We start from the raw sequence: 13,838 nt of genomic DNA on the forward strand, positions 1-13,838 counted from the left end.
TATCCCTTTAAGTATGTAGACTTTTCCCCTTCCGATTACTGCATTTCTGTCTTTGGAGTTAGGTAGTGTGAGATGTAACTCTATTCTAGTCTGAAAAATATATTTCTTTGTAGAGATGAAGATTCTTACCAATTGCATTAGGTTTCATTTTGCTGTAAGGACCTGTGCACCCTATTAACCTCATCAGGTCTGCATGTGTGTAGTCTACTTTCTGATATGTGAGTTTTCTTGGAACACTTCTAAGAATATATTTAGCTGTGGCCTGTTTCCTGCTATTTTTAGTGCAGTATATTGGGGTAATCCCATAGGATTTTCTGCTAGATAGTTTGTCTTAACTGTATAACCCTACAGTACCCCAGTCTACAATTAAACAAGTCCTCTTCCAAAACATCTTGTGCACATCAGTTGTATATTCCTATTATTTTTTAAAGCTGGTTTTGGGGGTAATGTTGTTTATTACTTATTAACCTATTATTTGCAGAAGGTTTTTATTATGCTGTTGCCACTCATTTGAGACATCACTTTCAATACATACAGTGCTTTCTACACACAGCTTAGATAGTGTTTTTAATGCTGTGCTGCTGATATGCATTGTCTAGACCAGCAGCACTAAAGAAGTTGAAAAGCTTGGATCATGTAGAGAAGTATCACCGTACTGGAGACTCTGGAGTTGGTCCCACGGTAATGCCAATTAAATCCTGAGTATTCTTGGCAGTTCCAGGATACTTCCCTTTGCTTCAGCAGTGTTCTCTTTCATGTGACATAATGCAATAGTTAGCATTAGACTGCAGCCTTTTAGCTTGTGTATAGAGATGTTTGGAGTTTGTTTCTCAGGTGGTATCCCAGAAGACAAGAACAGTTTACTCAAAATTTTTCTCCCATTTAATTTGTTCCCAATTATCCACTTTACCTGCTGGAGTGTATTAAATTGTTTACAAGTATTTCCTTTACCCTTAGATTGGCATTTGAAATAGTTGATTTAGCCTGTGGTATCCAACCTATTCTGAAAGTTTCTGGCCTTAGGTCCAAGCTATATATAAGCTGTGTAAACACAACCAGCAGAAGAAATTACACTCCCAGTGGGGTATTGAAGAGATAAGGTAATAAAAAACACAATTTATGCTTACCTGATAAATTTATTTCTCTTGTGGTGTATCCAGTCCACGGATCATCCATTACTTGTGGGATATTCTCATTCCCAACAGGAAGTTGCAAGAGGACACCCACAGCAGAGCTGTAATATAGCTCCTCCCCTAACTGTCATAGCCAGTCATTCGACCGAAAACAAGCCGAGAAAGGAGGAACCATAGGGTGTAGTGGTTACTGTAGTTTAAATTTAAAAATTACCTGCCTTAAAATGACAGGGCGGGCCGTGGACTGGATACACCACAAGAGAAATAAATTTATCAGGTAAGCATAAATTGTGTTTTCTCTTGTAAGGTGTATCCAGTCCACGGATCATCCATTACTTGTGGGATACCAATACCAAAGCTAAAGTACACGGATGAAGGGAGGGACAAGGCAGGAACTTAAATGGAAGGAACCACTGCCTGTAAAACCTTTCTCCCAAATATAGCCTCCGAAGAAGCAAAAGTATCAAATTTGTAAAATTTTGAAAAAGTATGAAGCGAAGACCAAGTCGCCGCCTTGCAAATCTGTTCAACAGAAGCCTCATTTTTAAAGGCCCAAGTGGAAGCCACAGCTCTAGTGGAATGAGCTGTAATCCTTTCAGGAGGCTGCTGTCCAGCAGTCTCATAGGCTAAGCGGATTAAGCTTCTTAGCCAAAAAGAAAAAGAGGTTGCCAAAGCCTTTTGACCTCTCCTCTGTCCAGAGTAGACAACAAACAAAGCAGATGTTTGACGAAAATCTTTAGTAGCTTGTAAGTAAAACTTTAAAGCACAGACCACGTCCAGATTGTGTATCACAAGGATGGAACCACAATCTCTTGATTGATATTCTTGTTAGATACCACCTTAGTTAAGAACCCAGGTTTGGTACGCAGGACTACCTTATCCATATGAAAAATCAGATAAGGAGAATCACATTGTAAGGCAGATAGCTCAGAGACTCTACGAGCCGAGGAAATAGCTACCAAAAAAAAAAAAAAAGAAGTTTCCAAGATAAAAGTTTGATATCTATGGAATGAAGAGGTTCAAACGGAACTCCCTGAAGAACCTTAAGAACCAAGTTTAAGCTCCATGGTGGAGCAACAGGTTTAAACACAGGCTTGATTCAAACTAAAGCCTGACAAAATGCCTGAATGTCTGGAACATCTGCCAGACGCTAGTGCAAAAGAATAGACAGAGCAAAAATCTGTCCCTTTAAGAAACTAGCTGACAATCCTTTTTCCAAACCTTCTTGGAGAAAAGATAAAATCCTAGGAATCCTGACCTTACTCCATGAGTAACCCTTGGATTCACACCAATAAAGATATCTACGCCATACCTTATGGTAAATTTTCCTGGTGACAGGCTTTCGTGCCTATATTAAGGTATCAATAACTGACTCGGAGAAGCCACGCTTTGATAAAATCAAGCATTCAATCTCCAGGCAGTCAGCCTCAGAGAAATTAGATTTGGATGGTTGAAAGGACCCTGAAGTAGAAGGTCCTGTCTCAGAGGCAGAGACCATGGTGGAAAGGATGACATGTCCACTAGATCTGCATACCAGGTCCTGCGTGGCCACGCAGGTGCTATCAGAATCACCGATGCTCTCTCCTGCTTGATCTTGGCAATCAGTCGAGGGAGCAGAGGAAACGGTGGAAACACATAAGCCAGGTTGAAAGACCAGGGCGCTGCTAGAGTACACGGAAGCTTGGCGTTCTGGCGAGACGCCATGAGATCCAGTTCTGGTTTGCCCCAACGGAGAATCAGTTGTGCAAATACCTCCGGATGGAGTTCCCACTCTCCCGGATGAAAAGTCTGACGACTTAGAAAATCCGCCTCCCAGTGCTCTACACCTGGGATATGGATAGCTGATAGGTGGCAAGAGTGAATCTCTGCCCAGTGAATTATTTTTGAAACTTCTAACATCTCTAGGGAACTTCTTGTTCCCCCTCGATGGTTGATGTAAGCTACAGTCGTGATGTTGACCGACTGAAATCTGATGTACCTCAGAGTTGCTAACTGAGGCCAAACCTGAAGAGCCTTGAATATCGCTCTTAGTTCCAGAATATTTATTGGAAGGAGAGACTCCTCCTGAGTCCACGATCCCTGAGCCTTCAGGGAGTTCCAGACTGCACCCCAACCTAGAAGGCTGGCATTTGTTGTTACAATAGTCCAATCTGGCCTGCGAAGGTCATACCTTTGGACAGATGGACCCGAGATAGCTACCAGGGAAGAGGATCCCTGGTCTCTTGGTCCAGATTCAGTTGAGGGGCCAAATCTGTGTAATCCCCGCTCCACTGACTGAGCCTGCATAGTTGCAGCTGTCTGAGATGTAAGCGTGCAAACGGCACTATGTCCATTGCCGCTACCATTAAGCCGATTACTTCCATACACTGAGCCACCAAAGGGCACGGAATGGAATGAAGAACCCAACAGGAATTTAGAAGCTTTGATAACCTGGACTCCGTCAAGGTAAATTTTCATTTCTACAGAATCTATCAGAGTCCCTAGAAAGGAAACTCTTGTGAGTGGGGATAGAGAACACTTTTCCTCGTTCACTTTCCACCCATGCGACCTCAGAAATGCCAGTACTACGTCCGTATGAGACTTGGCAATTTGGAAGTTTGACGCCTGTATCAGGATGTCGTCTAAATAAGGGGCTACTGCTATGCACCGCGGCCTTAGGACCGCCAAAAGCGACCCTAGAACCTTTGTAAAGATTCTTGGGGCTGTAGCTAATCCAAAGGGAAGAGCTACAACTGGTAATGCCTGTCTTGAAAGGCAAACCTGAGAAACCGATGATGATCTTTGTGTATCGGAATGTGAAGATAAGCATCCTTTAGATCCACTGTAGTCATATATTGACCCTCCTGGATCAGTGGTAGGATGGTACGAATAGTTTCCATCTTGAACGACGGAACTTTGAGGAATTTGTTTAAGATCTTTAGATCCAAAATCGGTCTGAAGGTTCCCTCTTTTTTGGGAACCACAAACAGATTTGAGTAAAAACCCTGTTCCTGTTCCTCCTTTGGAACTGGATGGATCACTCCCATAACTAGGAGGTCTCGTACACAGTGTAAGAATGCCTCACTCTTTATCTGGTTTGCAGATAATTGTGAAAGGTGAAATCTCCCTTTTGGGGGGGAAGCTTTGAAGTCCAGAAGATATCCCTGGGATATAATTTCCAACGCCCAGGGATCCTGAACATCTCTTGCCCACGCCTGGGCGAAGAGTGAAAGTCTGCCCCCTACTAGATCCGTTACCAGATAGGGGGTCGTTCCTTCATGCTGTCTTAGAGGCAGCAGCAGGCTTTTTGACCTGCTTACCTTTTTTCCAGGTCTGGTTTGGTCTCCAGACCGTCTTGGATTGAGCAAAAGTTCCCTCTTGTTTATTATTAGAGGAAGTTGATGCCGCACCTGCCTTGAAGTTTCGAAAGGCACGAAAATTAGGGCACAACCTTTTCCTCCCGTGATATCAGCAATAATCTCCTTCAAACCAGGCCCGAATAGGGTCTGCCCCTTGAAGGGAATGTTAAGTAGCTTAGATTTTAAAGTCACGTCAGCTGACCATGATTTAAGCCATAGCGCTCTGCGCGCCTGTATAGCAAAACCAGAATTCTTAGCCGTTAGTTTATTCAAATGAACAATGGCATCAGAAATAAAATAATTGGCTAGCTTAAGTGCTCTAAGTTTGCCAAGTATGTCATCCAATGGAGTCTCTACCTGTAAAGCCTCTTCCAGAGACTCAAACCAGTACGCCGCAGCAGCAGTGACAGGGGCAATGCATGCAATGGGCTGTAGGATAAAACCTTGTTGAATAAATATTTTCTTAAGGTAACCTTCTAATTTTTTATCCATTGGCTCTAAAAAAGCACAACTGTCCTCGACAGGGATAGTAGTACGCTTTGCTAGAGTAGAAACTGCTCCCTCCACCTTAGGGACTGTCTGCCATAAGTCCCGTGTGGTGGCGTCTATTGGAAAACATTTTTCTAAAAATAGGAGGGGAAGAGAACGGCACACCTGGTCTATCCCATTCCTTATTAATAATTTCTGTAAACCTTTTAGGTATTGGAAAAACATCAGTACACACCGGCACTGCAAAGCATTTATCCAGTCTACAAAATTTATCTGGCACTGCAATGGTATCACAGTCATTCAGAGCAGCTAAAACCTCCATAAGTAACACGTGGAGGTGTTCAAGCTTAAATTTAAATGTAGAAATATTAGAATCAGGTATCTTTCCTGAGTCATTAACATCACCCACTGACTGAAGCTTTCCTTCCTCAGCTTCTGCATATTGTGAGGCAGTATCAGACATGGTTCTTAAAGCGTCATTATGCTCTGCATTTTGTCTCACCCCAGAGCTATCTTGCTAACCTCTAAGTTCAGGTAGTCTGGCTAATACCGCTGACAGTGTATTATCCATGACTGCCGCCATGTCTTGTAAAGTAAACGCTATGGGCGCCCTAGATGTACTTGGCGCCATTTGAGCGTGAGTCCCTTGGGCGGGAGTCAAAGGGTCTGACACGTGGGGAGAGTTAGTCAGCATAACTTTCCCCTCGTCAGATTCCTCTGGTGATAATTTTTTTAAAAACAGAATATGATCTTTATTGCATAAAATGAAATCAGTACATTTGGTACACATTCTAAGAGGGGGTTCCACCATGGCTTTTAAACATAATGAACAAGGAGTTTCTTCTATGTCAGACATGTTTATACAGACTAGAAATGCGACTAGCAAGCTTGGAAAACACTTTAAATCAAGTTAAGAAGCAAATATAAAAAACGGTACTGTGCCTTTAAGAGAAACAAATTTTGTCAGAATTTGAAAAACAGTGAAAAAATGCAGTAAATCAAACGAAATTTTTACAGTGTATGTAATAGGCTAGCAGAGCATTGCATCCACTTGCAAATGGATGATTAACCCCTTAGTTCAAAAAACGGATAAAAAAACGAAATAGACGGGGTTTTTTTGTTTTTTTTTTAACAGTCACAACCAACTGCCACAGCAAGCTGTGGTCCTACCTTCCCCAATAAACGACTTTGGAAAGCCTTTGAGCCCTTTAGAAATGTCCTATAGCATACAGGGGACTCCTGGGGGAAGCTGGATGTCACAGTTTGTAATTTTAACTGCATCAACTGTAACTTTTATACTATAACAGTGGAAAGCCTCAGTAAAACTGTTTCTAGTCAAAATTTAAGCTAGCCATGTGGAAAAAACTAGGCCCCAATAAAGTTTTATCACCAATGCATATATAAAAACGATTAAACATGCCAGCAAACGTTTATATTGCAATATCATAAGGGTATTACCCCTGGGAGTAAGCATGATACCAGTCGTTATTAAATCACTGTATTCAGGCTTAACTTACATTAATCCGGTATCAGCAGCATTTTCTAGTGTTTTCCATCTCTAGAAAAAATTATAACTGCACATACCTGATAGCAGAATAAACTGCACGCCATTCTCTCGCTGAAGTTACCTCATCTGTGTAATCCCCTCAGACATATGTGAGAATAGCAATGGATCTTAGTTACAACCTGCTAAGATCATAGAAACCTCAGGCAGATTCTTCTTCTATTTACTGCCTGAGATAAAATAGCACAACTCCGGTACTATTTAAAAATAACAAACTTTTGATTGAAGAAAATAAACTAACTATATTTAACCACTCTCTCCTACAACATCCTAGCTTGTTGAGAGTTGCAAGAGAATGACTGGCTATGACAGTTAGGGGAGGAGCTATATTACAGCTCTGCTGTGGGTGTCCTCTTGCAACTTCCTGTTGGGAATGAGAATATCCCACAAGTAATGGATGATCCGTGGACTGGATACACCTTACAAGAGAAAGTTAATTTTCCATTGTTCTCTCCAAGTATTGGTCTTTGGTTTATTGACAGATAAAGAAGCATCTAGATGTACACAATGTGATAAAGTAATGAGATCTGATTATACCTACAAGTTCAACCCATTTTATTAGGTTGTGGCTTCAAAACACAAAACCAATTTATTCATATACACACACAAAAAAAACTTAAAAAGCAAATTCTCATACATTTTATACTCTGCAACTGGTAAAAAAAAAGTAATTGGAAACACATTAAATGAAAACAATTTTGCAGTATACTGTCCCTTTAAGAAGTTTCATGCATCTATAGTTCAAAAGAACCCCTCCAGCTTTTTAATATTTGCAATGGAATCAGTATACATTGTGTGATACTTTTTATGTTAAGGAAATATCTTCCCAGATAAACAAAATTGCTCAATTTAATTTTGATGCTTCCCTATGTTTAAAGTGTTGAACAAGACAAATCCTTTTTTAAATTACTTATGCATACTGTAGTGTTGTGTAGCCTGTGACATGAGGCAATTAAACACATTTGTAAAGAATCCACATTTAAAGAGCCATCATTCAGTTCTTTATAAAACACATACATATGATGGATTCTTGCATTCATATTCCTATATATTTAGAGCTATCATGTTCTTCTGATTCATCTTAGCACATTTCTGTTTTTTCTTCTTCTTACAGCAAGCTACATACAGTTCCACTGGTCTTTGGGAGTCCCTCAAAATCTCAATCACAATGGATTTAACAACGCCAAATATGGAATATATTCTGGCAGATAACTATGCGTATAAGCTCACTTGTGCTGTGAACTGTTTTATTTCTGCATATTATCCTAAATGTGGACCTGCAAAGAGTTTTTCTGTCAAAAGGATATATTTTGGGTCCCTGTTTAAATGAGTTATTTGATGAAGCTTTAAAGGGACATTCAACACTAAAATTGTTATTTTTTTTAAAAGATAGATAACCGCATTTACTACCCATTCCCCAGCTTTGCACAACCAACATTGTTATATTAATATATTTTATAACGTTTAAACCTCTAAATATCTGCCTGTTTCTAAGCCACTACAGACAGCCTCTTATCACATGCTTTTTTGCATTTGCTTTTCACAACAGGAGACTGCTAGTTATAACATTGTGTTCATGCCCGTGGAGTTATTTAAGAGTTAGCACAATACAGTACAAAATGCGAGTCAATAGATAATAAATAAAAAGTCGTGATCAGGGGGCTGTCAGAAGATGCTTAGATACAAGGTAATCACAGAGGTAAAAAGTATATTAATAGAACCCGGTTGGTTATGTAAAACTGGGGAATGGGTAATAAAGGGATTATCTATCTTTTTAAAACAATAACAATTCTAGTGTATACTGCTCCTTTAATATAATTATGTATTGTCAGAGCAGAGACAAAATTATGTGATTCCCAGAGTTGAAATGTTTCAACTTTCTGTAAATACCTTACACAATGCCTTGTCTTCCTATCACGATACTCACATCAATCTTTGAGGTTTTGGCAAAAGCTCCAACTGGATGTACGTGATCATATAGGATGATAACACCGACCATTACTCTCATGCAGAAAAGCAGTGTCTCATTGCTGGTGAAACGACTCCTGTATCCTCTGTCAGAAAACATATATATTTATATGTACAGTATATACATAGTTCACAGCTCCCCGCAACATAATGTATGGCCAGTAGCACGTCAGGTTAAAGGGACATCTGAACCAAAAGATTTCAACAATCACAAGATTTGTCACTATAGCCGTTACCAGCATTCACTATGATGGATTACAAATACCATAATATATCATGTCTCCTGTGACCACCTTTATACAGTGGCAAGTAGACAAATTGCTGATGGTTTCAAACAGATACATATTGTTACAGCTGGAGGCTTTATAACGAATGAGACATTCTTGTTTTGGGAGTTGCCACAATTAATACGAGACACTCTTGGTTAATATAATACTACAGAGTTGAAGATTGAGTGGACACTCGCAATGGTTCTTGATCCTTTGAGGTCCTGAGTGGGTGGTGTCGTAATATTCACTCTCTGGGGACGCCCTGGGAGTGACATTGCATTTATTTTTCTGATGATTGTTTTTGCTTTAATGTTTTTCTTTATTTTGCTGAGGGTTAGATACGAATGTGTTTGGTGGATGGGGTATGTGTGGATTTGAGTGAACTTACACCTGATGTTTCCTTGATACTCATGATTGCTTTTTGTGAAAGATCAATTTTGATCATATCTTTTGTTGAAGAATAAAACTTTTTGACTCTAAGACTCAGTGGCTGGGATTTTTGAAATTTTGTACTATTATTCAGTCTTTGACCGGACTTTATCCCGTGCCTGAGCACACTAACTAGAAAGGGTGGTGCGGTCACACTTTATGGTATATATATATTTATATGTACAGTATATACATAGTCTATAAATAGTATAGCTGTTGCACAAGGCAGAGGTTTTGTGTCACACACAATTTGCTTCTGTAGATCGTTCCTCCTTACACACCTGAGATTTGATTTAATTCTCATATAAGTATTCACTTTTCTGTCTTTTATTCCCCCTATTCATTGGCTTTCCTATTTCTCCCAACTTCTTTTTTTCTAGTAAAATACAGACTTGTTTTATCTGCTGATCCCTGCTATAAAAACCTTCATTATGGGCATCCCATCCTCATCTTCAGTGCTATGGTGGCTACTAGGGTCTTATAACTAAGCCTGGGCAGTAAAGCACTAAATGTACACTGGGGAAGTGCACCTCTAATAGCCCCAATAAGCAACTGTTGGAAAGCCCCAAATATGGCAGTGGCCTTTCCAGCACTATCTTAAACATTGCTCTCTGGATAGTAATTATGTGCATTTGCAGTGTCCCTTCTATCTGTGTTTGGTAGAACCTATCTTGAAAAGCAGTTGCCATATTTATAAAGTTTCCACATTTATGTGCTGCTGGAGCAAAAGGGGTTACATCATAGCTTGTGTCTTACTGGCACCTAAAGGGGTGACATCACTGCATGTAATACTAACACAATTAGCACTGAAATCACTGATCTGTGTGTGTTATTGCTACAAATGAGAAAAATCACTGACATGATGGTGCTACTCATAGCACACACTGGTCTATGTTTGCTAAGCACAAAGAAGTTATATAATTTCACTGTTTGCATTACAGGTAGCAATGGGCTAAAATCACTGCTTAGTTGTGATAAATCTATATGATTGGCTTAAGAATGGCCCTAGGGTGTCGGGTGAAAATTAGGTGAACTTGAGAATGGGGTCTTGGAGAGGGGGACTAAAGGAGTCACAGACCATTCACTAAATGCTAGAAAAACTGCACCACAATGCATAAATAAATCAAGATCCCCTTCTATTTAATCATAACCCTATTTTTAAATGTTTAACTATATGGTCATTTTACATATGATTTTCCAAAGATAAAGGTGTTTTTGGTGTCAAAGAAAAATATTTAAATTGTATTTGTAATAAATCATAAAAAAATGGGTATATATAATATTAAACTTGTTTTTCATTGATATGGTCCTAAAAAAAAACTTCATTATGGAAATTGTGTCCTCGTTGTTAGTGGATTCGTTGTTTAATCATTTGTAGGTTCCCAATATAATGGCCATGTACTCAGCTATTTATCTCCATACTTTAATTTATCTATGTCACTTTCAGCTACTTACGGAGTTTCCAACATGACCCTGCACACACATGCCATGGTGCTCAAACAGTCTGTTGTGTCTTCAATAGGTAAAGACTTGTTCTGCAAATAAAGTTCAGTGGTTTTATTATTAACATCATTAGTCCAATCATGTTAACTACATACATATACACTATCCAACAAAACATCTGAATACCCACCCCTGCCCTCTGTGATACCAGTCCTATGCCCACCTGCTACTCTCACATGCTGCTCTCTGTAATACCAGTCCTATGCCCACCCCTGCCCTCTGTAATACCTGAAAACACCCACCACCCTGCCTTCTGTCACACTTGCATAACACCCACACACTGCCTGTAAAATCTCTCCTACACCCACCCCCTGCACTCTGTAATACCTTTGCAATACCCACCCCCTGCCTTCTGTCATACCTGCATAACACCCACACACTGCCTGTAATAACTCTCCTACACCCATCCCCTGCTCTCTGTCATAACTGCAAAACACCCATCCCCTACCCTCTGTAATACCTGCATAACACCAACCCCCTGCTCTCTATAATACCTGCAAAACACCTAACCCGTGTCCTCTGTAATACCTGCATAACACCCACCCCTGCCCTCTGTAATACCTGCATAACACCGACCCCTGCCTTTTTAATACCTGCATAACACCCACCCCCTGCCTCTGTAATAACATACATTATGCTTACCTGATAATTTTATTTCCATCGTGGGGAGGAGAGTCCACGGCTTCATTCATTACTTTTGGGAATATAGAACCTGGCCACCAGGAGGAGGCAAAGGCACCCCAGCCAAAGGCTTAAATACCTCCCCCACTCCCCTGATCTCCCAGTCATTCTGCCGAGGGAACAAGGAACAGTAGGAGCCAGAAGATAAATTAAATTTAGGTCCGCCCACCGGAGTTTCGGGTGGGAGCCGTGGTCTCTCCTCCCCACGTTGGAAATAAAATGATCAGGTAAGCATAATTTATGTTTTCCATCTAAAGGGGAGGAGAGTCCACGGCTTCATTCATTACTTTTGGGAAACATATACCCAAGCTTTAGAGGACACTGAATAAAACCGGGAGGGTAAAAGGTAGACCCTAATCTGAGGGCACCACAGCCTGTAAAACCTTTCTCCCAAAAGCAGCTTCTGCAGAAGCAAAAACGTCAAATTTGTAAAACTTTGTAAAAGTGTGTAAGGTGGACCAGGTAGCCGCCTTACAAATCTGCTCTATAGAGGCCTCATTTTTGAAGGCCCAAGACGAAGCCACAGCTCTAGTTGAATGAGCCGTGATCCTTTGAGGAGGCTTATGTCCCGCTGTCTCATAGGCCAAGCGAATCAAGCTCCTCAACCAAAAAGACAAAGAAGTAGAAGAGGCCCTCTGCCCCATGCGCTTCCCGGAATACACCACAAAAAGAGATGTAGACTATCTAATATCCTTTGTAGCCTGAAGATGGAACTTTAAGGCACGAACCATGTCCAGATTATGAAGTAACCTCTCCTTAGAAGAAGGGTTAGGACACAAAGAAGGAACAATTATTGATTGAATGTTAGGAAGCTCCTGTGTAACAAGACTGATAATGCCAAAATCTGTCCCTTTAAGGAACTAGCGGCAAGACCCTTCTCCAAACCCTTCTGGAGAAAGGACAGAATCCTGGATACCTTCACCTTGTGCCAAGGATATCCATGATTCTCACACCAGGATAAGTAAGTCCTCTACACCTTACGATAGATGCGACGAGTGACTGGCTTCCTTGCCTGAACTAGAGTGTCAATCACACTTTCAGAAAAACCTCTCTTGGCTAAGATTAAGCGTTCAATCTCCATGCAGTCAGCCTCAGGGAAACAAGATTTTGATGTTGAAAGGTAACCTGTTCCAGTGTGATCCCTGTGAGAGGGTAACCTCCATGGTGGAGAGGATGACATCCCCACCAGATCCGCAAACCACGTCCTCCGTGGCCATGATGGAGCAATCAGGATGGTCGAAGCTCGCTCCTGTTTGATGCGTGCCACTACACGAGGTAGAAGGTGGAAAAATGTAAGCTAGGCTGAATCCCCAAGGCACCGCTAAGGCATCTATTAGCTCTGCCTGGGGATCCCTCGACCCGTATCAGGGTAGCTTGCAATTGAGTCTGGACACCATGAGGTCTATCTCCGGCGTTCCCCATCTGAGACAAATCTCCACAAACACCTTGGGGTGAAGAGACCATTCCCGGATGGAAGGATTGCCTGCTGAGAAAGTCCGCTTCCCAGTTGTCCACACCTGGAATGTGGATCGCTGAAAGCGAGCAGCTGTGGGACTCCGCCCACTCCAAAATCCGAGACACCTCCCTCATTGCTAGGAAGCTCCTCGTACCCCCCTGTTGTCGGTCTGGAGTCTGATGAAGCTGATCGACCCCAGAGGAGGCCACACCCTCAGAGCATTGTAAATTGCTCGAAGTTCCAAAATATTTATCAGAAGGAGAGACTCCTCCTGGGTCCATTTTCCTTGTGCCATCCTGGCACCCCAAACAACTCCCCATCCTACGAGACTCGCGTCCGTGGTCACAATCTCCCAGGACAGTCTCAAGAAGGATGTCCCCAGGGACAGATTCTCTGGACGGATCCACCAAGAGTGGGAGTCCCTGGTTCGAACATCCATGGTTATCCACTGTGATAGATCTGAATGATCGCTGTTCCACTGTTTCAACATGCACAATTGAAGAGGTCTGAGATGGAACCTGGCGAAAGGGATGACGTCTATGCTGGAGATCATGAGCCCGATCATCTCCATACACTGAGCCATAGAAGGGCTTGAGAAAGACTGAAGGGCAAGACAGGTGGACACAATCTTCCTTCGTCGTTGATCTGTGAGAAATATTTTCATGGACATAGTCTATTATCGTGCCCAGGAACTCCACCCTGTTGCTGGGAAGCAGGGAACTTTTTCCTGAGTTGATCTTCCAACTGTGAGATTGGAGCAAAAAAAGAAAAGCCCTCAAATGATCCTCTGCGAGGCTGAGTGACTAGGATGTCATCCAAATAGGGCACCAAAATAGGCCCCTGGATCTGGCCACTGCAAGTAGCGCCCCCAGAACCTTCATGAAGACTTCTGGGGCCATCGCCAGACCAAAGGGAAGGGCCACAAACTGGAAGTGTTAGTCCAGAAACGCAAACCTCAGGAACTTGAAGTGGTCCCTGTGAATTGGAACATGAAGGTAAGCATCCTTC

The 13,838-nt window shown here is 41.6% G+C and overlaps 1 protein-coding gene across 6 annotated transcripts in view; it reads right to left on the reverse strand.

Annotated features, from left to right (window-relative positions):
• The window catches only part of LOC128653800 (CYFIP-related Rac1 interactor A), a 200,658-nt gene that overhangs the window by 8,655 nt on the left and 178,165 nt on the right, over positions 1–13,838 (reverse strand). For all 6 annotated transcript variants that reach the window (XM_053707311.1, XM_053707313.1, XM_053707312.1 and 3 more), the window contains 2 exons: positions 10,646–10,725; positions 8,452–8,578 (listed from right to left, as the gene is read on the reverse strand). In XM_053707311.1, coding sequence (XP_053563286.1) covers positions 8,452–8,578; positions 10,646–10,725 — 207 coding nt within the window. The remainder of the gene's footprint in view (positions 1–8,451; positions 8,579–10,645; positions 10,726–13,838) is intronic.

This window comes from Bombina bombina, chromosome 3 (genome assembly GCF_027579735.1).
Source record: "Bombina bombina isolate aBomBom1 chromosome 3, aBomBom1.pri, whole genome shotgun sequence".
Lineage (NCBI taxonomy): Eukaryota > Metazoa > Chordata > Amphibia > Anura > Bombinatoridae > Bombina > Bombina bombina.